A 25,000-nucleotide genomic window follows, 5' to 3' on the forward strand; every position below is an offset into this window, starting at 1 on the left:
GTGATGTCGACAATAATCAGTATACACAAGAGAAAAGAAAGGGGGAAGAGAGAGTATCCCCCACAATGCCCTTTTCCATAGGTAATATGTCTCAAGTTATTTTTAGATCGACTCCCACGCTGTACAGATCCCAAGGGGATTAAGCAACAGCCAATCATATGGCGGGAATGTGTTCTCTAAGCGTGGACTATCCACGCGGAACACATTCCGGCCATATGACTGGCTTTTGCCTAATCTAATTGGGATCTGTCTTTGAAAACTTACCCCTCGAAGCTTCTCACACATGAGGTCAAGTGACCATTGCAAAGATACGCTCGAACGAAGTGGTTCCTCAGATTCAAGCGAAAAATCTTTGCCAAAGAAATAATTGTAATCCATAATCTGAAATGCAATAAAGTGTTTTTGCTTATTATATACTCAACAGCGTACCGCGTTTTCTGATTGGTCAATGACGAATGCATAAATGGATTTTTTTTACAATGACTGCAAAATTCTCGCGCGCTCATTGGCTAATTTTATTGTCAATAAGCAGACCCACGGGAAATTGACTGAAAGAGCCTTCCCCCCATGATCGGGAATTTGGCATGTCCGCCATCTTGGAACACCGAGACAACCTGGAGATAATATTAAATAAGTTATCCTCAACATTGGTTTTGATGGGACTTCTCTTGTTTTTCTGATTTTTCTGGACACCGTGGTTGAAAAAAAGGTGAGCGAATCTGTCTTGAGGGGTGGATTGATACCGCCGTTCCACCGTTTTACGGAAGTCGGTCAGAAACGTTAAAATCTAAAAAAGTCCCGGGGAAGCATGCCCCCGGACCCCCCTAGAAACTATTTCGTTTTTTTTTCGAAGCCGGTCATTATTTTATCCTAGATCCGTCCCTAGTCTTGTCTTTTTGTGAATAAGGACCAACACTTCTATCAGTCCTCGCTGGAGCGTTCACAAGTACGAGAATGTTTCTTTCTAATTTTTTTCGTGATTGCTTTTTGTATATTTCTACATATTCATGAATTTTCCACTCTATCATTGTGCACGCTTGATTGCTTCGAAAGCTGGTTAATTATTGTTCATATTGTTTTGCTAAATGTTAGGTTCTTGTTCAGTACCGTGAGCAGTGGAAAGGTTTCGTGTTACACCGTACAAATTTCCATCAGTTTTTAAAAGGGAATTTGAAATCGACAGTGAAGAAAATTGGTGTTCCAAGAATGAGAATCTAATGAAAAATTGTTACTCCAGGGCAGGAATGTGATGTTCCGAAGGTTCCCGGGGGTGGGGGAATTTGACAGTCTGTAGTTGCCCACGGGTGGAAAATTTGACTCTAGCTTGCACGAAAATGTCAAATTCCCCTGGGTCACCCCCCCTCCCCCCCCAACCTGGGGCTTAACATTGCTAGGTGCATTATTGTTAAAAATTGATAGGAAATGCTTGAACGGACATTTCCTGTTGGATATCAAAATTGGGCTTACATCTAATCATGTGTATTTCTGGGCTGATATTTAAAAAACCTTTTAAATTGCCACAGCTACCCAAGCTATTTAAAATTCCTCAGATGCAATGGAAGAGAAAGCTATTTACAGAGACTCTTGGATAAACCACGCTTGTGCATGTACCTTTTCACGCATGCACCATATCTTAATCTTTACCCAATCAAATGGTAAAGCTTTTAATTCTGTTATTTCGAAAAGGTGACTAAGAATATAGAAGTAAGTGAAAGCTTGGGATTTAATTAAGTAAAACATAACAAGATTTTTTGAATAACTTCATTCTTACCACTTTGGTACAGCCCATGAAATAAAGCATGACTGTTCCCTTGTCACTGAATCTGTCCAAAGCCTCTCTGAGGTCATCCCTGATCCCTTTGGATGACTTGTCAGAAATCTCTTCTGTTGATTGAAAAAAACAAAAACATTGATGTGCCTTTGTCTGATATTTCTTGGTGTTTACCAAAATCCAGTGTGCATCTTATTAATTTTGGCCATTTCCGCTTGACATAACGATCATATTGCAAAAAACTTAAGTGCTGCATTGGTGGAAAGTGAAACATGAGAAGCCTATGCAACAATCAATTAACGTCAGCTCACTAATTTCTCTTGCAGTGGTTAATTTGCCTTCATCGTCTTGTTTCCTAAAACCAAATTTTGCCTGATGTGAAGAAATCCAGAATCTAGAATCCAGCAAATGTGAGGCTTTGGTATCCAGAATCCAGAGCATGGAATCCAGAATCCATTGCATGGCATCCAAAATCTGCAAATTTTGATGAAATCCAGAATCCATTTCGGTGGAACCTGTTAGTTTGGAATCCGGAATCCACTGACTGGGGATCCAGGACACACTATTCAGGATCCAGAATCCATGGGCTGGGATCTGGAATCAGAGGGTCAGCTGGATTCCTTTACATAGGGTGACAATTTTTTTATCTAACGTACCACAGTGCCATCCAGCATTAACCAGTGCCATCCTCAAGTCAGTAACGCATTCGTCACTTTTAATATTGAGTCCTCCATAATTAAAATTTGAAATGATAATTGCAGCACTGAAATCATCACTCCCAGAGGGTATTGGAAGTCCTTTTGAGACAAAAAGTAAGAAATAAATGCAATTATAATCTACACTTAATGTATGGTCCCGAGGGAAATAGTTTTGTTTTCCCGAGAGTCCTAATGTTTCCCAAGTTTCCCGAGGGACCAGACATTAAGTGCTTTGATATATATTTAGACTTTTCCTTCAACAATCACAGCAAAACATCGGGAGCATGCAACAACTGCGGAATTGTATCCCAGTCGGGATACATTTGAATTTGATCAGGGGCATGTGACCAAGAATCAACCAATCAAAGTGCTCGTTTTGTTGAGAGAAAGTCTATGTAAATACCAAAATCATTTATTTGTCGATCTCTGTATTTTTCTGAAAGGATTTCTTAAGGTTAACAAACAACTTTTTAATTAAATACCTGATAAAAACATTATTGTTATCACTGTTTATCAAAATTTGTATACCTAAGTTCGTGTGGATGGCTGGGCAGATATAAAAAATTAATAAACGATTGATGAGCTGAATGAGTTATGGCATTAGCATCTATGTCCAGTGCACTCACAATTGGATAGGGTTAAAAAAAATATGCCGTACAGTTTGTACAGACCATAAAAAGAGTACTAAGGTCCATACTGGGCCGAAAAATGGTGTCTAGAAATGCAGGACTGATTAGATGCAAGCCTAATTTTGAAATCCAATAGGAAGTCTGAGCATTTCCTACCTATTTCTAACAATAAGGTTAGGGTAAAGATTAGTGTTGATTTTAGATCAGGGTAAATACAGCAGTTTATCCTCACTTGAGGAGCAGCACTTTGGGGGCACTTTGTGATGTTAACTCGTCTTTATCACATACGGGGCAAAATTACTGAAAGCTGATTGGCTGAGATGGAGAGCATTTTTCCTTAATCACATTAGGGCACTTTTGGTAATCAAGAGGGAATGATAACTTGATTCTGATTGGTTGGCATCAATTGCTTATTCAGAGCAAGCAAAGTTACAAGAAAATCTTCTTCCCGATTAAACTACTTAATTTTGTCTACATATAAAATACATTGTAAGTGCTATTTCTATGTTCTTGAACAACAAACCCTTTGCTTTGTCTAAATGACCATGACTGTCAAAATAAAGCTGTCAACGTGAGAAACATTATTCGGTTTCTCATGTAACCTGTACGTATTCCCCTTATAGTATTTGCAGTGAGTGATCAGTGACGTCCATGCTTAATATTACAGTCAAGGTATATGTCACAAGTGACCAGTATCGATCCAAGACTGAAATTAACACGTTCAAATTCCTCTTTGGAGTTCTGAGATTCGAATGGAATACACAATAACTGAACAATAATTCATCAAACGCTTATAATAGTTTTCACTTTTCAAACACTGTTTATTTTATAAACAAAAGCTCATAGCTAACTGCAGCATATTTTCGATATATCAAGGACATATCCATGGGAATCCAGAATCTGAGAGGATGCATGCAAAGTTCAATTTAACTGGCACACAGATTTAAATACTCAGTTCAAATTTCAAAACTACCCAGTCATGCATGACATCGCTTGACTGTAAAATATCAATGTACATGCAGCTAGTGCTGTGCTTAATTTAACTTTAGTGACAACTGACCTTTGCTATCCTCAGCTGCAGGATTGAAAGAAAGTGGAATCAGAAACGAGGTGAGTGAAAATTCCAAGGGTAAGCTACTGATTGCAGGCTGTGTTTGAGACAAATCTCCTCTAACATTTGCAAATAAGTCTTCCAGCAACATGTTTTCCTCTTTCATGTACTTCACCACACTTGTTATGTAGTCTCTAAGGATTCAAATCGATTCAGCAATTTCACTAACAATTATTATAAGATAATTACAGAGACTGACACATTATGGAGGCCCTGTTAATAGGGGTGATTTAGTCATCCCTTATCCCTAATATTCCAGGGGCAGTTATCCCAGGTATCCTTATAGTTATTTCATCAGTTATCCCTTATCCCTAAAATTATTTTGCCAGTAATCCCTTATCCCTAAAACCCCTAACAGGGCCTCATTATGAGTGGGACCTCTGTGTGTGGCAACTGGTTTTCTTTAATGCCTAGCTGTAGGAAAGCCACTGGCAATCTCATGCACTCATCTTCCAGGAATGTGTCATACAGTACTAGTTATTGGTATGTTTGTGCTCTGTATCAAAATTACAGAATAGTGAACTGTTATTCTGTAATTTAAAGGGTTCAGAAACGTTTTGTATCCTAAAATTCTTTGACTCTAAATCCTAACACTTTCAAGGACCTCAATAATTATATATATTTTTTGCACATCAGATCTATCTTCCAGTATTTTTCATGACATGCCTTTAGTTTCCAGGATTTCCAATTGACCCATATTTAAGTTAAGATGCTGATCATCGCACTTAAATGAACACTATTCGAGCAGTAACCAAAGGAAAGCCTGAACTAACGATCTTAACTTGATTCTCTCTGCAGTTCAAATAATTTTATATGGATGGCTTTTATATAGTAACTTAAATCGTTGTGACCCAAATTAATTTATGAACACTGAATTTAAATTCAAAATTCTTATCCTTATAATAATAATAATGCTAATACCGGTAATTATTTGAACTCAGGACACAATTTTATATACAATTTTGACCTGTAAAATGCAGTAACAGAATGACCCTGATGCATATAGGGCTGGAGAATCTGCAAGCCAGTGAGTCATGCAAGTTTCGCATCTAAGTCTAAGAACCTATTTCAAATTATAGCACGGAGCAGTATTTCAGTCTAAGCACCCATTTTAAAAAGGTTAGCTTTCAATAACTGTGTGACTCGCATTTTGACTCACAAGTACATTTGCATTTTCAGTTTACCGAAGGATGACTACACCAGTATGAAAAGTTACATTAATTTAATAGCAGTATTTGGCTACCCAAGTACATTTACCAGGCATTATTATTGTATAATCTGACACTTACAGCCTTTCTTGATCTTTTCGAATTGTTCCTGGGTGGCAAGGGAAAGCAATAACTGCATTTGCTGGAGGTTTCATTGCAGCCAATCCTTGCAGAACACCATTAAGATTGTCACTAACTAGACCATTCTCATGAGCTCCATCAATTATTACTGCTTGCATCTGAGAAAAAAAAAGATTCCTTACACTTCAAGCAATCACATCTTGTCTATAGCTCTTATCCCCTTACAATGAGAAACATTTTTTCATTGCTTCCAATTGCAAGTGGATAAGAGGTCTGCATCACCTCCTGCAAGTAGTACTTGCCAGGATAATTTTTAAACTAAATGTACACTTAGTCTTTGGTAATATGCAGTTCCCGCCTCCCCCACTCCCAAAAAAGAACCTGAAACTAATGCCTCAGATTTTTATATTAAGGATGTTACAATACCAACATTATTATTATTATTATTATCATTACTATTACTGTTGTTGTTGACTGGAGGCATGGCAGATGAGTGTAAACGATTCCACGGTAGACTCGCTGAACTTATGGCCATAAAGAAAGGAGAAGGCTATAATACAACCATGTCATGGATTCGGTCAAAAGTATCCTTAATTTTGCTATCTTGAGATAAGCCATATTATGTTTGAGAGGCTCACGTAGGAGAAAATGCAAACTGTTAAATATTCAGGACACTGAGTTTGACATTATTATAAAAACATTTCCCAAAATTCTCTATTTTGATGTTATTGTAATAAAGTTTTTTCAGTATATTTTTTACAGTAATGGTAATGGTAGTGATTATTATTATTATTATTATTATTATTATTGATCTCGTGACAATTGAAGAAGATATGAAATATAAATTTTAAAGCAGTATTTTTTAATAAGTTTCGAGTCCAAATAATAATTAGTGTTTTTTGAATTATTGTTGTTAACATTGTTGCTATCATAAATTATTATAACTACAAAAGTTACAGTGACTAACATAATTTTTACTCAGTTGTGCCACAAGCCAGTTGATGTTCAAAGAACTGTGCATGAGATCAGCTCGTGAAGGTGGAATTTTCAAGTCCGCTGGAAGCAGGTAATTTTCACTATTTATCTGAAAATTAAATAAAAAGAGACATCCAAAGTAAGGATCTACAGGTCATTAATGTATTGTAAATTAATAACTTAAAGTCATTTTCAAAATTGCAAACTGGCCATAATTTATTTCTTTTAGTTACAATAAAATAATATGATACATGTAGAATCAAGGTTCATAACCGGTAAAAAGTTAAAGGTAAAGTGACTTTACTTAATGTTGGGGGGGAGGGAGGGGGGGAACTCAAGATATCCCTGGGTGGGCAGGTGCGGTGCGGCCCCTCATACCCTGAGCCTGTTTAAGACAAATATCGCTGATTTTCCTACTCTGCTTAAGACAGAATTCCGATTTTTGATAACCTGTTTAAGACATTTCACCCAGTTTAAGACAAAATTTAATTTGATAAATCGATACCCTGATTAAGACAAAAAATGATAACTTCGATAACCTGTTCAAGACAAAAATCCTGAAAAACATACCCTGGCTGGCAGCACGTCCCCCCAGGGGTATCAATGGGGGGTATCAATGGAAGGCAATGGTGCAACCTTTCCCCTCCACACTCTGTCGATGCTCTGTTTTTCAGGTATTAATAGCTAAAGCTACACAGATCAGAGGAAAGTAAAACAGACGGTAGCACTACCCAGGGTCGAACTGGGGACCTCTTCCTCCGAACTAACTGAGCTACGCATGCTCAGCTACAAATATTTATAATGTGCAAAGCACTTTCCTTGCATATATTTGAAATATTCATCCTCCATTTTTGACAACCTCTACATCCACTCAAAAACTCTGCTCCCTATGCACCAATATAACCACAAGAGAAGTATTAAAAGTAATTGCAGGGTGAGGAATACTGCAATTGGGTGTTAAATATATTCTATATACAACGCTAAAAGTTAAAAAATTAAAATATTCAAACCAAACGTTTTTGGCTGTTTGCCATCATCAGGGTTAAAATGGGTGACCGTCCGCGCGTACATTTATATCTTATGTAATTCCCAAAGGGAAAAGTTTGGAGACATAAGAAATGACTTGTTTGTTCAAACTGGGGCGGAATTGTTGGATCATTAGCCCCTCGACGATCCTACGCTTGTGAAAAGTCTGTGCCGAGGAGAGAACACGCCAAGTGAAAGCATTTGATGGGTTTTCCCGCAGGTGTTTTGCAGGTTCAGAAGTGTGAGCAGGATTTGAATGCTCTGCAATTCGTACTGCTAGGTTTCGTACAGTCTCGCCAATGTAATCAACGCCACAAGAACAATCACCTTTGCAAACAACTTTGGATCTGTGAGTGTTTTTGTCTTTGTTTTTAAAGAGGGTTTTGATTTGCCTTGTTTGCGACAGGATTATAAAAATAAAATTGAAATTAGTGAACTTGTTGAGTTTTTCAATAAACGTCTTACTGAGTTTTTTGCTTTTACCGCAAAAAGGGAGCTTGATGAAAACTTTCTTTCGTTCTTTGAAGAGAAAATTTGGAATGATATGTTGTCATCTTGGGGCGAGTCGTTTAGAAAGTTGTTGATTGTATGCGAAATAAAACGTTTCGGAAAACCCTGACCATTTTCTCGATACTGCCTTTAGTTATACCAACAAGTTCAATTGCAACGTTTTCAAGAAACCGGGGAAACTACCAACACATTGGAAATCTGAGGTCCCTACCAAGTGGAAAAGGAATTGCATCACTAGCGCACTCCACAGCGCCAAACGCATCTCTACCGATTTTGACAAGGACATAAAAACTCTAGAAACTTCTTTCATAAATGCAGGTTATCCGAAACGTTTTATTTCGCATATAATCAACAACTTTCTAAACGACTCGCCCCAAGATGACAACATCATTGCGAATTTTCTCTTCGAAGAACGAAAGAAAGTTTTCATCAAGCACCCTTTTTGCGGTAAAAGCGAAAAACTCAGTAAGATGTTTATTGAAAAACTCAACAAGTTCACTAATTTCAATTTTATTTTTATAATCCTGTCGCAAACAAGGCAAATCAAAACCCTCTTTAACAACAAAGACAAAAACTCTCACAGATCCAAAGTTGTTTACAAAGGTGATTGTTCTTGTGGCGTTGATTACATTGGCGAGACTGTACGAAACCTAGCAGTACGAATTGCGGAGCATTCAAATCCTGCTCACACTTCTGAACCTGCAAAACACCTGCGCGAAAACCCATCACATGCTTTCACTTGGCGTGTTCTCTCCTCGGCACAGACTTTTCAAAAGCGTAGGATCGTCGAGGGGCTAATGATCCAACAATTCCGGCCCAGTTTGAACAAACAAGTCATTTCTTATGTCTCCAAACTTTTCCCTTTGGGAATTACATAAGATATAAATGTACGCGCGGACGGTCACCCATTTTAACCCTGATGATGGCAAACAGCTGAAAACGTTTGGTTTGAATATTTTAATTTTTTAACTTTTAGCCTTGCATATAGAATATATTTTACTAAGCGAACATTATGGACATCATGGGTGTTAAATAATAATTGAGTACTGGTAAGCGTGAAATGAGCATAAACATCAGCAAAAGAAAAGGAGCTTCTTCCTGTCTCGATCCACCACATTATAATGTGGCTTGCAAAATTATGCAAATAATTATAAATTTTTGTGACCCAACTGAACGAAACAATATTGACCTAGGTAAAGACCAGAGTATCTCTTCATTCCTGTCTGACCAGCTGTAAGCTGGAACATTCACTGAGGAGAAGGCATACAAAGGGTACAATGTATATGTCAACTCTCCCAGATTATCCGGGTGCATTATCATCCAGGTTCCTGAATGAATCTCCTGCTCTCCTACATGTATATGGACCACCAGATTTCCCACACAAATGTGACTTTAAACCTTTGCCCTGCTGTAAGCTAATATTTTAGTCCTAAATTTTCCTGGAATCCACGAATTTCTGGCTTCTGGTTGTGCCAACTCAAGAGTTCATTTTATGCAGGATTTTAACACTATGGCAGTAGATTTTCTTGCATATGGAAGGAGCTCTTATGCTAGAAGCCCCTTGGATTCATGATCAGGCACATTAGAAATTTTATGGCTGAAAAGATAAAAATGATACCTGGCCCCTTAGTCCACTTTTTCAGGTGGGCGGTGCAATTCGATACTGAGGGGACCCCTGTCCATTTTTTTTTAAGGGAGAGAGGGTTAATTTATGGGGTGTCAAGTTCTGGTTTGGCCCAATTCTTGAGGGAAGGGGGTGGGTACATTTTAGGGCGGGTTGATGCAAAGAAGAAATCTCCAGGTTTTAGATTTCCAGGAGTTGAGGAAATTCAACTTACATGCACTGTAGCGCCGACAAGATAAACAAAGGACATAATTTTTCCAGGTTTCTTGCATTGCCTCAGATATGAACGAACTGTGTGGAGCAAATCTGCTACCTTGCATTGGCGTTTGCAAATGACTAATAAGCCAAAAAGAAAAAAAAAACAAACAGTAGTTTTACAACTGCATGGTTCTGATTGTACCAGTCTGGTCACTTTGTTGGTTTTGTAGCTTATATGTGAAGCTCCCTGAAGATGAAGACCCAAAAACCTGAGGCCTCCTCTCTCTTTAATTATTTTGGAAGACCCTTACCTTTTTTCTTTTAGCCTGATTATTTTGACCAATATTAATAACACCCCACCTTTAAGCTGAAATTCATCCATGGCAATCAGATTCCTGCGATAAGCAATGCGAATTTTCATAACCAAAACAAACAGTCAAAAAGCCTGTCAGATGAAAGTGGGCCTTAATTTACGCATGCTACATGCAGATACAAAAGTTCTCTTTGAGTGCTGAAAAAAAAAATGCGCTCACTCATGAAATATTCTTCAACACGAGAAGAGAAATTTGGTATCTCCAAGGGACCATGTAACATTCTATTTATTATTGTTTTTATAAACACCAATGAAATTCTAAATAATTTCACAATAACATGATTGTTATCTTCATGTGTGAAGATATCATTGTTAGGGTTTCCATTGGGTGCCCTGTACATTGTGGGTCATGTGATTTACCATAAAGTGTATAATGGTGGTACACGAGGTTTTTGTCTTTCATTAAATTCGTGGTTCCGCCATCTTCAAAGTTGATAGTTTGTTTTGTTTGTTGTGAATACATCACAACTGGTGACAAGGTTTTCTTTGGGATTGCTTTGATCAAGCACAGGCGCAAGCACCAAGTACGAGTAGAAATCAAGCTGTATCAGCAAAGTGACAAAATACGTGGTGGGAATGGATTGGGAGTCCTACACTGAGGAACTGGACTTTTATTTCCTTGCTAACAGAGTTTCAAACAAAGAAATTTTCCGGCAGAGACTAATCAACTAGTTGAAGACCTGGTGGGGCCAGCATTGCTAAAAGAGGATGCAGTCACATACGAGATGATCGTGGAGAAACTGCAAAGACAATTGAAACCCGAAAAATCTGGCTGGCTGGTAGCCAGGTACGAGTTTGATAACCGTGCAAGGAATCAAGGTGAGCCAGCTAATCACTATGTAGCCACCTGGAAGAACTTAGCCACTGAATGTAAGTTTGGGGAGGCAATGCCGAACGAGAGCCTTCGCGACCATTATAGTTTTGGGCATTCATGACTCCAAGATCATAACGGAGTTGCTGAAGGTGAAATTTGCTGAACCATCCTTCGATCTCGCAGTCCAGAAGTGTTTGGCCATAGAGCAGGCCAACAAAGACGGTCAGGTGCTTCAAGGAGAGCAGGAGCTAAGTGCTCAAGTCCATAAACTCAACCTATCTATAACCAAAGGAAGCCAAAATGTTCAACTAAATACTTATAACCTACCAAAGCAACAGGGTTTGCGGGGTAGAGACACAATGGCATTTAAGTCTTGTTACCTTTGCACAGGCTCTCACCATCCAAATAAGTCCCAATTTAGCAAAGAGCATTGTTTTCATTGTGGTATTGTTGGACACACGCAGCGAGCGTGTGCTAAGAAAACAGTTGAGGCCGGGGTAAATGTAATGAAGGGTGCAGACTCAGAAGAAAATGAAGGAGAGTATGGTGAACTTATGGCTGGTAATTCTAATAGAAAACCTTTTACCCTAAAGGTCCTCCTTGAGGGGAGAGAGGTACCCATGGAACTGGACACAGGTTCAGCAGTGTCAGTTATGAGTGAGGGGTTGTACCACAAGTCCCTACGTCATGTACCCCTAAAGAACACTACATTGAACCTGCGTACCTTCACTGGGGAGGTACACTGTAGTGAAACCACTTGGGTTTTGTGCTGTTACAGTTGAATACAATGGGCAGTTGAAGGAGCTCCCAATTTATGACGTAGGGTGAGTGAGGGATCTAGTACCTTTTGGCAGAGAAGGGCTGGAGTCCATCCAGCTGAATTCGCCTCTGTTTCAGTTAGACGCTGCTGATATTGCTCTTGCCTCAGAGGAAGTCTTGAACAAACATGCAAATGTGTTCTCTGATGGGCTAGGAATGCTTAAGAATATAAAGGCATGACTCCACCCTAAAGAGGGTGCAAAGCCCTGGTTCTGGAAAGTTCGGCCATTGGCATTGGCTCGTAAACCATAGCAGCGAAATCTCAGTCTGTCATGGAATTCTGATGTGGGGAAGTAGAGTAACTGTGCCAGCTAAATTGAGAGAGAGGGTTCTGGAAACACTTCATGAAGGGCACACCAGTATGATCAAAATAAAGGGGGTGTCTCGTGGGTATGTTTGGTGGCCAAATATTGACAAAGAAATCGAAAGTACTGTCTGAAAAATTGTGTTGGGTGTCAGGAAGCTGCGAACAATCCAGCCCTGTCACCTCTGCATCGTTGGGAGTTTCCCGCCCTTCCCTGGCAGCGGCTTCATGTGGATTTTGCCGGGTCTGTTAAGGGGAAGATGCTTATGGTGGTGATTGATTCACACAGCAAGTGACCCAAAATTTTCATGATGGATAATACTTCTGCTGAATAGACAGGTAACACACTATGCTCTCTGTTTGCCTGCTTGAGGCTCCCTGATCAAATCATGTCTGACAATGGACCTCAGTTCACATCAGGGGTTTTCAAGTCTTCCATGAAAGAAAATGGCATTGTGGAATTTTCCTCAAATGGCTGCAAGGCACAATGGCTGAGCGAATAGGGCCCCGTTCTGTACCAAGGGAAGATGAACGACCACACCTGAAAGCATCATGTAGAACAGCTTCGCCACAGCAACCTTCAGCCATTTTCAGCCGAAGTGACTGGACATTGTGTGGTTCCTGCAGCCATAGACCTAAGGAATTCCTTGGTGGTAGGGCCTACGCTGGAGGAGCCAGCACTCAGGGTCTTTAAATAACTGAGGAGAAAGTGCTGCCTTTGTAATTACATCTGCAAATGGTTAGACTCTCTAGTCTTCTCGGATAAGGACAATAAGCCGGAGGTCCCGTCTCACAACCCTTCAATGTTCATAATCCTGTGGGACGTAAAAGAACCCGCACACTTGTCGTAAAGAGTAGGGCATGTAGTTCCCAGTGTTGTGGTCTGTCTATTGTGGTGTATCATGGTCGGGAGGGTAAATGCTCAGAGATATTAGCAACACCAAGCTACTCTAAAAATCCAAGGGTAAATAAAGATATATGATATAAGATAATGACTGCCAGAAGTGATCCTGGAAGAGGATATACGGTACATTCCTCTGGACTTTACAGTCAACATTTGATTCAAAGACAAGGAGCCTGTTTCTACCAGAGTTGTCAGAGTTGTCAAACCACCTCAGTGATTGAAGAGCTATGTTTGTGACTGAACTGTATGCTCACTATGAACTGTTAGAAAGTTTGGACACTAGTTTTATTGAATTTATACCATTTTGTTTTTGATCTTAATCTGTACCCTGTTTACCTCATACTTTGTAAATTTGTGGGGGAGGAAATTCTTAGGTTTTCTCTAGGGTGCCCTGTACATGTACATTGTGGGTCATGTGATCCACCATATATGGAGGTACACAAGGTTTTTCGTTTTTCATTAAATTCCTGGTTCCGCCATCTTGATAGTTTGTTTTGTTTATTGTCAATACACCACAATCATGTTTTCGTGTGAAAGCTCACTTAGTATTTCATTGAGTGTTTAAAAATATTATTGCATTTCCAAAAGAAAACTTATATATTGGCATATGCTTCTCCAAAAACTAACACTCATAATTTTCAGTAGAATTTTTTGACAAACGGAGCATTAAAAACTCAGGTCCAGCACTCAAGGATGTCGAATCAAAAGAGGGACAAAAAATACCTTCATATCCTGCATCTTCAAGCACATCTCTCAGCTTTCGCAGCTCAGTATCATGCTTTTTTTCTTTGGGACTATTTCCACAACAACTTATAAGGAGGGCATACTTTTTCACTTCATTGTCTTCTGTTAAGAAAAAATAATGTTAACATTGTCTTGAATACATTTGGGATTGAGAAAGTTGAGAAAAATATTAAAGTTGTTCTCATTGACTTAAATTTGAAAGTTCTCTGAGACCCTGTTTCACAGTGGGTGTAAAAAAAGAGAAGCAACCACAGATACTGAACAAAAGTTACCGATTGAAGATCGAATCTCACGGCATGGATTTAAAAAATACTGAAATGACCTTTATTGTAATAAAGTTTGAGTTACAGCCTTATATTACCAGTAGATAAAAACTACCAATAAAATGTTGTTCTCCAATTAATTTTATATAACAACCTTTTTTACAAGGCAAATTAAAATGAAACAACTTTGGAGAGGTGATAAGATGCTACAAATTGTGGCACAAAATTGACTTTAACCCCAGGTGTCCCAGAACTCCCCCAGTTGACAAGGAAAAAGTGTCTGGCATTAGCAAGACAGAGTAAAAACTGGTTAGTCTTGCTCCCTGGAGTGAATGCATGGGTTATATACAATGTAATTGACATGAGTGCACCAGATACATGTAAGGTCCTGTGAGATAAGACAGTTACAAAAGAGAGCTTGAATGATGTGACAACAGATCTTTCTAATGTTAAACCAAAGTTCACAAAATCATTCAATACCTGCATTATAAAAAACGTCTTCAGCGACATTATTCTCTTCTTGGCAGGGAAGCTGATGACTTTGTTTGTGGTCATCATCGTCCTCTACTTGAGTCGGCGTACGTGCATCTGGTTTTGTGTCCAGTTCTGCTTGTCCTCTACCTTTTGAATCACCATGCTCTTCCTGAACTGGACTGCAAGTAGTCACTTTGCTATTGGTATCTTTAGCACCCTGAGATTCTTGTATGGGGTTCGGTGGCAAAGGTTTCAAGTTGGTTGGGGATTTGGAACTTTCTTGACTGTAATATGCCACTTTCTTGGAATCTGAGAAAATCAATATTATTTTTTATTTTGAAATATTTAAAGAAACAGCTCAGGATACCACTGAGTAATATATTACAGTATTATTTCAAACCTTGCAAGAAAGTAATATTTTATTCATGAAATGAATTAGTTAGAATCAAAGATGAAGTTTCATACATATATAATATTCTAAAAAATCCATTTCATTCCACTCTTACAGGATATACATGTAACTTGAACTGGCAAATGTGTGATAACTTATTAAACTCAGTTGGTAGAGCAATGCAGTGCAAATTCCACAGTCAAATTGGGTTTGATTCCCTTTCGCGCCTGGATATTTCAGGATTGCTGGCAGAACTGCTGAAATTGCTTTAAAGTGCTACGTACTATGCCCAAAAAATCAATCTTCTTTTTCTTTGGATTTCAAAACTGTGTCACAAAGTGACCAAAGTTTTATGCCCTGATTTTAAAAAAAAGGCACCTGTAATTCTTTAACTGGAATTTCCTTATTTATTATAATTAATGGTCCACCATTACTAACTTTAATATTTTGAGAGAGCTGAATCAAGGAGAAAATGACGTCAAAGACTCAATACAATCATGTAGTTTAAGGATATAATACTTGTGTACACGGCTGAATTAATTTGTAGCACAGTCTTTTCAGCCTTTCAGACTATTAAACTTGACAATGTGTTTTGCATATAATTATAATAAGCTGCGTTAAATTACACACTGACATTTTAAGCTTGTGAGTATTAATGACGTCACTTTTCCCTAGATCCAACCCTCTGAAGTCCAATTGGTCAGTTTTGAACGTGACGGACCGATATGAAATCCAAAACTTTCACTCAAAGTAAACAACCTTTGGATAAAAATCAAAGCTCAAAATTCTGCCAGTCAAGTGTTAAGCAATAAAAAAAAAGGAAATAAAAAAAAGGCAGTCACTGTGATAATTATTTTTTATCATAGTAGCACTTAATAACTTTCATTTCATGTCCATTCTGCAGTTAGAATATATAACAACGTAATTTCCTATATTCCAAAACAATTCAAAGATTCATTCAATTTCAACTCAATGCAAGCAATAAATTTAATTATTGATGAGTTCACATTCAAGAGGAATTGAAGCTGATTACTAAAATACTATTATGAGATGTAGAGCTTCAAGTTGACAAATATCCCGTTATAAAGGCACTTTGACTTGACATCTCTGACCCATCGCAGCTGTTTGCAAGCCACATTGTATATTTTAATAAGTTAAATGTATAGGCCCCGCCCATTTTTGTCGTTTCTTTCAGCATGCATCAAAAATTGATTGCATCGATCATATCTGGCCATTTACTTGGCTGGATACTGCATCGAAAATTAATGAATGAGACATTAAAATGTGCACACTTATTTCCAATTTTCTTGTACACTTTGCCTTGATTTTGAAAAATGTTTCCAAAACAAGGTGGGTTAAATCATGGGGATGATGGTACGAATTACTTCACTGTACAATCTAACTGTGAGTTAATTGAGCAAGAAAATCAAAATATATTACATGTATACAGTACGTGCCAACTTTTTTTTGAGTTGGCATTAAGATGACATTTTCATCCTGACAGCACCAGTATTTTCATACTGGAAACTAGAGTCTGATCATACTGAAGATGTTTCATTAAGTTTTGTAGAGTTCCATGCAGCAGCCTGGACTCTGAGATAAAATAATAATCAAGTGGCTCAGATTGATGCAGGCCATCATATCACTGCTAATATTCAAATTGAAAAATCAGAGATTATGGCAAAAGTGGGATCATTCTGCGACACTGACTTTTAGGGATATTCAAGGTTCAAGTTTATTCTTCCAAATATGGCCACTAATTATTTCATTGAACAAAGTTTTTCAATATTTAATTTGAATAATTAAGGCACAAATATACTGAAAGTTCTTGATTTTATAGGCTTTAAGATCACGTCTTAAGCCTGACAGTATGTTGTCACATATAATTATTTAGAAGAACAAGAGTTTTATGATGAAGTCAAGCAGGGTGCCCCATGGTCTGTAATACACGTACTACTAATTAATTTCCCCTCCTTTATCAAAAACATACAGATTGCAATTATACACAAAAAGAAAATATATTGAACCTGAAACTTGGGTTTCTGCACTGTCTGTTTCCATCACATCTTGTGCAGGAAGCTTGCAGCCTCTGCGAATTTCATCGACAACATCCAGTCTCTGAACATCTGTATTTTTCATCAATTCCAAGAGATCCTTAACACTCTTTTTTGTTTGTATCATTATCTCAAACAGGCCTGTCATTCTCCCTTTTGCTTCACCCTCCAATTGTCTGACATCCTCAGTTGACATACCCATGGCACCAGCAACTCCTCTCCAATCATGGTTCCTGGCATCAGGTACGTTCATCATCTTTTCAATTTTTGCACGCAGACTGTAAGGGATGTCCTTAACTAGTGTGCCTGTGTGATAAATTATACATATTAACAATCAGTGTTGTCAAAATGTTTTTTTTTTCTGTGGCAGCCAGTAACCACATGGACTGTGGCTTTCTGCTGGCTGAGGAACGAAAGAAGCAGAAAACGTTTTTCTCACACGGGGCTGGGAGTCTGGGTACAGGTATGCGGGGGGTTTCAGGTCACGTGGCTTGTGTAAAGTTTCAGTTTTTGTTTTGTCATCTGCCATTGCCTGACATGCCCCGCCCACCCACCTGTGAAGTACTTGTAGAATGTGTTCAGTTGAGGTGAACTTTAATATTCTCTAGCCACTTTTTTGTGTCATAATTGTAAGACAATTATGTTATGTTAAATAAATAAAGGTCAGGCTGTGTGGTTCGGCTTGGCATGGCTCCCAGCGGTGTGTGAGAAGTGGTCCCTTTGCTCACAAAATTTATGGCCAGCTTTGCTTGATTCGGAAAATTTCCAGTGTGCTTGATTTCTTACGAAATTTTCGTGTTGCTTGAAATCTACCAACAAATTCATAAAGTAACTCTCTGAATAGAATGATGTAATTCCCTAATACTTATTGTTGTCCCTATGCATTAAAAATACGATACATGTACATAGATAGAAAACTATATATTATTACAGCTTTAGGTGAGAGATTTACTAAGTATCCCCTGAAGGCTCCCCTCCCTGCTTGCCAAATTGAATTAAATTAATTAATTATTGTGTTCCAACGAATCGATGGAGGACTCATTCTAATCAGGTCATTTTACAAATGTCCCGAATATGTTTTGCAGGTATCGACTGTGGTGATAATGCACCATAATGTCCTATTTCTCCACACTGTCATAGGACCAAGCAATACAATACATTACTTAATTGACCACTCCCCATAGGGGCTTTTCAGGGCCAATGAAACACAATCAACGAAACGACAGAACACAGCAACGACAACTGTTAAGAATCCCAACTGGCCTCCTTGGTGGGCTCCTGAGAACTGAGTGTTCAGCTTTGGTATTTTACTACAACCGAGGAACTGATAATGGCTTAATTTGCATCGAATCTGGAAAAAAAATGCACAGGAAGAAGGCGACCCACAATATAATGGCAATAAGGTTACAATAGGCTTTTTAATTGAGAATCTTTTTGTAAAAATAATTATCTTTTCAGGTCTTTTATCGGGATTCCCATACAGATCCTTATAATTTTCTTGGCTTTCCCTCACACTGAGCTTGGGGTGCCTGTGTCTCAGTTGGTCAGAGTTCGCTCTCTCAAACTGGTTGCTTCTGTGGCTAAATGAGTACCGGTAATATGGTAAAGCATCAATTTCAACCACGACTGTTGTTTGTAGATGTTTGCCTCACTTTGCTACTTTATGGCCAATATTTTGAATGCATGAGAAATGTTGAGGTCAGTATTGCAAAGCAAAACCACCTATATTTGAACTCTTTATAGATAAGCTTATTATTGGTTAATTACTACAGCCCAATGAAAATGTGTGACGCGTTGCCGATTCCATTTCAATCGGCACCAATTAAAACCTGTACAAACATTCAGTGAATTGGAAGAAATTGGTACCTGATTCCGTAATCTCAACAAGTTCTCAAATTGTATAAGCCATATGTGAGTGCAATTTGAGAACTTTCAGTTATTGAAAACATCACTTATGCCCATAAATCATGAAATGCATGAGCAAGTTTATATGATTTCCTATGCAAACACCCATTTTGTATTTGTATCCTAAGTAATAATGACATGATGATGATTGCAGATGCTAATAAATGTAGGCTAGATCTATAATATTATAGGCTAATGTGTGGTGGGTCCTGTCTATATTCCTTACCTAGTGTGATCACAGGTGGAGATGACTGTTCTTGGTAATTTGACTCGCGACCAATCTCTGGCAATTCATGAGCATGGTTGTAGACAGGTGATTGCGGCACTGGACTGAACTTATACATTTCAGAGTCACTCGAGCTAGCAGGTGCTGAGTGTGGTGGGGGTGACAATCCTCTTCTACTAAACTGCTCTTCCATAGGTTCCTCTGAATCTGTAGGAAGACTCTGTGATCTTCTCATGTCTGGTGGAGGGTAATTAAAACAACTTTTACTTTTTGTAGAAAAGTACCACAAAAAAAGGCAAAAACAGGTGGCATAAAAACAAAAGGAAACGAGAAGCAACCCATAACGGATCAGTTGCCTTAATTAATTTAAGTAAACTTTTAAATGCTGGGAGTGATATGGAATTTAATAGAATCACCATCTTTCAAAGAAAATTATTGTTTCATTGACCCTCCTCCCCACCTAGCCTATGTGTAGTCGTACCCTACCCCCGATTTTTGCTTCGGGGGGTAGGGTACGGCTACACGTAGGCTACTCCCCACCAGGACAAATATGTTATGTCCCCGGTGTCAAGCACTTATCACAAAATGTTGTGCACGGTTTGGCCTTCAACATTGTTTAGGAGGTGTGGGGGAGAAAGTTGGCAAGGTTGTTCAATTGGTTTGGAATTAGAAGTAGTCTGAAGGAAAGGAAAAAAGGAAACAATTAACTTTATTTGAAGGTTTAGGGTAAGGGTTAGGATTTGGGCCGTTGGCAAAATGTGGATCGGACGGAATTGGACCACATCGGACTGGTTCAGACCCGACCGGACTGGATAAGATCAGATTGACAAAACTTGGACCGGATCAATGACACCAGACAATGTGCTCGAATTCTGTGCCTTTCTCTCGGGAATGTCAGTTGATGATGGGGTGTGCAGCAAAAATATCCATTAGTTTATGTTAGAGTAGAATCCCAACTACATGTATTCTGCGGGCTCTCCTTTCGTCAACTGACGTTCACTTTCTCTTGCTAAATCAGGCTATTGTGCAATTGGGACCGGGGTAAAGTAAAAAATTGTTGTCAGTTTTCATGTTTGAAGAAGAAGACCGTTGCGTATGTAGTCAATTTGCTTATTGATGTCAATTCGTCACATCATATCTTCCATAATTCTGCCTTGGAATTAGTAATCACCTCTGGATAAAAAACACTTCGACGATTCTCAATAATAAGGAGACGACTACACAAGAAAGAAAGGCACAGAATTCGACTTCTCCTGTCTTCAGCAAGTTGTCTGGTGACCATCTACTTTTGGGAGTGTTATTGATCCAGTCCAAGTATTGTCAATCTGATCTGATCCGGTGTGGCAGTGTGTACCCCCGTGACATGTGTATCCCCGCACACATATCACTAGTGATATGTGTACCCCCGGTAGGGATACAAAAAGCACTGAAGCTTTGTACCCGGGCCTCCAAAGGCTTCAAGGAAAACATGGAGGCTACGAGGGACAGATTTTGTGGGTTTATATTTTAAAGTTTCAACCGATTCAAAATATAAAATATATCACTGACTACGAGTACCGTGATAAGCGTAGCCCCGAGATATGTTGGGGATACACATATCACTGAACTGGCGATCTCAGTGATATGTGTATCTCCTGGCTAGCGCGCTGTCGTCTGTCTTGTTTTTAAATTTGTCAGTGATAATTGGGAATCAATAATACTTGCTGTCAGTTGATGGAATATTTCATGCACTTACGTACGTACTAGCCAGAAAAAAAGCTAGTAGCTAGTAATTTGCTAGACAGGTGAGAACGCCGACAGGCCAGGAGATACATATATCACTACGATTGTGGTCACCAGTGATATGTGTATCCCCAAGATATGTTTTTGTTTTAATGACAATTTTGATTCCTTTATATTTCCAGTAGATTGTTTGATGTTTGCTACTGGTCCATAAGTCGTGTCTTTACAGTTCTGATTGTGGAAGATGGTTCAGTTGCAAATAAATGGTTTCTAGTGTTGGTACCTTGAAAAAATCATGTCTGATCTGTGTTCACCGATTTCCATCCATTAACACAAGCTAGCCGTAATTATTTATTTTTTGGAGGGGAGGGGGGTGGGGGGTGGGGGATACACATATCACTGGCCGCCATATTGGAGGGGATACACATATCACTAGTGATATGTGTGCGGGGATACACATATCACGGGGTTACACATATCACTGCGACACTGGTCTGGTCCACTCTGATCCACGTTTTGCCAACGGCCAATTTTTTGAAGTAGAAACTGTGGAGCAATGGAAGGCATTGAAGAGTAAGCTGAAGCAGAACAAAGAGACAACAAGAATAGAAGGATACTGGAAGAAGAAAATACAGAGCGAGTATTATTCAACGGATAGAGAAAGCCATGGGTGGACAAATTAAAGGCAATAATGATCCGAAGAAATTAGCATCAATTGTTTCTGAATAAATGCAAGAACAGGTTAGAAAAGGAGAAGGGGATTGAATATCGAATCAGCCAAATGCAGGGTACAGTACATATACGGGTAGGTTAGCATTAGGTTAGGTTAGGATTTACCCAGTTAGGTCAGGTATTATGCTCAAGTTTAAATAACAGTAGCAAGTTAATAATTAACTAGGATGAAATTCACAAATCACAGGTACATGTAGAATATAAAATTGGAAGTAACTTTTTATTTATTCAAGTCTTCCAGCACAGAGATCAACTCAAATCAAATGTTGGTTTTTGAGGAGAAAGGAAAACCGTAGTCCTCGGAGGAAAGCCTCTCGTAGCAGGGGGGGGGGGGGGGGGAACCAACAGTAGGCCTAGCCCTGGTGGGATTGTTCTCACCACAATGCCAATTAGGATGCTGCCAATCTCTTACATAATTTCAGACTGTAAATCATAAAGATTGCAAAGTGGAGTCTTGAATTTGGAAAGCAAAGTTATCTTTTGAATATTAACAACACTGGCGAAGTGATTAAACGGGATGGATTGCGCAGAGTCTCACGCACAATATACCCCAATGCTGGGACATTGTTTGCTGTCCAACCCACGATCGAAATAACGATGTTCATAACGTGACAACTGGAAGTGTGTCGAAAGTGTGCAGAAACCTACCCTGTCCACTCAGCCTTCTTTCTTCATTTTCCAGTTCTTCGGCCAAATCATTGTGTTTGAATGCATCGTCTTTTAAAGCATCGATGAAACCCTGGAAAGCGTTTGGCCCTCGCTTCTCTAGCAAGTGGATCAAAGCTTGGGTTGCAACCGTGGGTCCATTATTTGTTTGTCTCGCTGCAATTTCTTCCTTGTCCGAAGAAGTGAAGATACGCGAAAGAAATGCCGCCAAAACCGACGGGTTAGAAATTCTTAGCATGATCGCGCTTGTTTTGTTACACAGCACTTTCTTGTGCAGGGAATCCATTTTATCTTCAATCGATCAAAAATGCGTCTCCAAGGTGTCTTTGTGTCGACTCTTCTCAGGTCAAAGGAAATAAAATTACTTTGTCGCCCACGTCGGGTAGAAATAAGCTAGGTTCAAAGCCGTCAAAAGCTAAAAATATGCTTGGGGATTCTCCCGATAGTGAGGACCTCTTCCATTTTAACTACTTCCGGATGGTTTCTTGGAAACGCGGGAAACATGACGAAGATTTGTTGTTTCGATTCCTTGGCTTCTAATTGGTTGGTTTTTTCCTGGATTTTTGTCGAGGTGAATTGGCACATTTTCAGCACATTTTCGCTTTCCGACGCAACCTCGTTCCCAGGGTTCTCTCCTACTCGTACCCTAACCCTGGGAACGAGGCTGTTTCCGACGCTTCACTGAGAACTAGATTCAGTCTCCTCGCATAATATCTAAGTCCCGGAAACGAGGTCATTGCAAAGAGACTGGCGAAATATAAGCTCTATTTGGAGATTCCGGGGACTCTTATTTAGGCAGCATTTGCGGAAATTTTGAGTCACATAGTTCCCTGAAGTGTTAAATTCAAGCCAAGCGAAGGCAAATGTGTGGGTGTATTGACGTATATCAACGTGACTGATTCATGCTGTATTGTTTTGGAGGATTGGTGAATGTGTATGCGTTTCCTTGGATGTCAACTGCGTAAAGGCTAAAGCTAAGTAATTGCATTTGTCCTTTGTCCTGTTGTACTTTCGTATTTTGGATCAAAGACGTTGAAAACATTTGGTTCAGACGGTTATCGTTAACTTGCGAGGTGTCTTGGGCTAGCTGCGTTGAAAATGGCCGTCAAGTTTTCTGTGACGTAAAAGGTCTTAGCTTTGTCGTCGATGGTAAATTATCCAGGACGTCCCTCGTTACCCAGTAGATTCTTATGAATTCGAAGCTGCTGTAAATCGGGTATTATCTTCAATCCGAGAAGTTTTAATGGCGAATGGAACTGTGGAAGCCCTGTTTCCGTATTCATACGAGGTAAGAGATGGAAAAACCATAACATTTTCTACCGGAGAGAGGTTTACATTGCTAAACAAGACAAATAGGGATTGGTGGCATGTCCTCAGGAAAGGAACCCAGGAACCCATGTACGTCCCGGCCTCTTACATGAAAGAAATCATCAATCCAATTTACGAAAACGTGGAAAGTTTCGACAATAATCGCCCATACAATGGAGAAAGTGGAATTCACGATGAATATGGTCGAAACAATGAAATCACTGTCAGGGAAACCGACGAAGAAAGTACAATACCAGACAGGAATTACAACAGGAGTAGTTCTGCAGACCACAACAATATTTATAGAAAAAATATTAGTGTTGAAGAAGGCGTTCGAGAGACCAACTCTGTATCGGGACAGTCAAATGGAGACAAAAGTGGTGTTCCGAATGTGAAATCTCTGGCGAACGCTCTAGAAGTGGTGAGTTTATTTTTTATTAAGTACTACCCACGTTTCTTCTCTCCTTTGGCTCGTTTTTATTGTTATAGCGAACCCGAGGCGAGTTTGTTTGTTGCGATGTTTAAAAAATCAACAATGTTGATAAGCGATTGAAAACCGAAAATTTTGCAAACAAGTTTCGGCTTACGTTTTCTAATATAAGCTAATGGTTTGCATCTATAGGGGCCTATCATGATCCCTCTCGATCAAGATTGTTGGATCAATTAAGCTTACATATTATATAAATGTCCATTTACTTTTAAATGCTCAGTTAAAACTTTTTGATCCTCTGATCAAAAGAATCCACAACACGGTATGATTAAAATTCATCATCAAGCGAATTCCTTGTGACATTACAGCAAGGTTGCTGCCTAAGAAAATTTTCCGGGAGCTCCCAACATTAAAAGGTAGTAGCCCAAATCAATTTTTCAAGAACCCAGAATTACTTAATTATTAACCCAGCACCCCTGCACCCCCCTCGCGCAGAAGTCAGGTGGTCTTCCTAAGTTATGACAATATGAAAGATGTGAACGTGCCACAGGTAACTTACCAAAAAAACTGGTGTGTACCTTATGACAGTAAATGTTGCATTAACCCTGTAACACCCAAACCTGCCTAAACCGGCCAGACTTTTTACTCTGTCTAACGCCAGACGATTTTACTCGTCAATGAGGAACCCTCGGGAGTCAATAGGTTAATCATAATGTCTCCATTAATCACTCACTGAAAAACTGTCTCCATTAACCCATCGACATCCAAACCGGCCGAAACGGTCAGACTTTCGATGTTACTCTGTCTAACGCCAGACTATTTTACTCTGTCTAACGCCAGACTATTTTACTCTGTCTAACGCCAGACGATTTTACTCGTCAATGGGGAACCCCTGGGAGTCAATGGGTTAATCACTCACTGAAAATCTAATGTCCCCATTAATTTTGTAAATGAAGTGAAAAAAAGGAATCACATATTTTTCCAAGTTAATTAAACTCTGTTTATCTTCAAGATCAAGGGCGACAGTAGTCACAATTCTT

At 39.1% G+C, this 25,000-nt stretch overlaps 2 protein-coding genes across 2 annotated transcripts in view; one reads left to right on the top strand and one right to left on the bottom strand.

Annotated features, from left to right (window-relative positions):
- The window catches only part of LOC138012715 (uncharacterized), a 28,915-nt gene extending 6,127 nt beyond the window's left edge, over nucleotides 1-22,788 (bottom strand). The window contains exons 1-12 of the mRNA XM_068859582.1: nucleotides 22,205-22,788; nucleotides 19,103-19,339; nucleotides 16,945-17,277; nucleotides 14,533-14,835; nucleotides 13,769-13,891; nucleotides 9,848-9,969; nucleotides 6,466-6,582; nucleotides 5,499-5,656; nucleotides 4,159-4,343; nucleotides 2,428-2,568; nucleotides 1,772-1,884; nucleotides 265-381 (exon numbers count right to left, since the gene is read on the bottom strand). Coding sequence (XP_068715683.1) covers nucleotides 265-381; nucleotides 1,772-1,884; nucleotides 2,428-2,568; nucleotides 4,159-4,343; nucleotides 5,499-5,656; nucleotides 6,466-6,582; nucleotides 9,848-9,969; nucleotides 13,769-13,891; nucleotides 14,533-14,835; nucleotides 16,945-17,277; nucleotides 19,103-19,339; nucleotides 22,205-22,508 — 2,253 coding nt within the window. The 5' untranslated portion in view covers nucleotides 22,509-22,788. The remainder of the gene's footprint in view (nucleotides 1-264; nucleotides 382-1,771; nucleotides 1,885-2,427; nucleotides 2,569-4,158; nucleotides 4,344-5,498; nucleotides 5,657-6,465; nucleotides 6,583-9,847; nucleotides 9,970-13,768; nucleotides 13,892-14,532; nucleotides 14,836-16,944; nucleotides 17,278-19,102; nucleotides 19,340-22,204) is intronic.
- Nucleotides 22,789-22,942: 154 nt separating this feature from the next.
- The window catches only part of LOC138012716 (rho GTPase-activating protein 12-like), a 5,582-nt gene continuing 3,524 nt past the window's right edge, over nucleotides 22,943-25,000 (top strand). Inside the window, exon 1 of the mRNA XM_068859583.1 lies at nucleotides 22,943-23,951. Within this exon, the coding sequence (XP_068715684.1) occupies nucleotides 23,466-23,951 (486 nt within the window). The 5' untranslated portion in view covers nucleotides 22,943-23,465. The remainder of the gene's footprint in view (nucleotides 23,952-25,000) is intronic.

This window comes from Montipora foliosa, chromosome 8 (assembly GCF_036669935.1).
Source record: "Montipora foliosa isolate CH-2021 chromosome 8, ASM3666993v2, whole genome shotgun sequence".
Taxonomy (NCBI): domain Eukaryota; kingdom Metazoa; phylum Cnidaria; class Anthozoa; order Scleractinia; family Acroporidae; genus Montipora; species Montipora foliosa.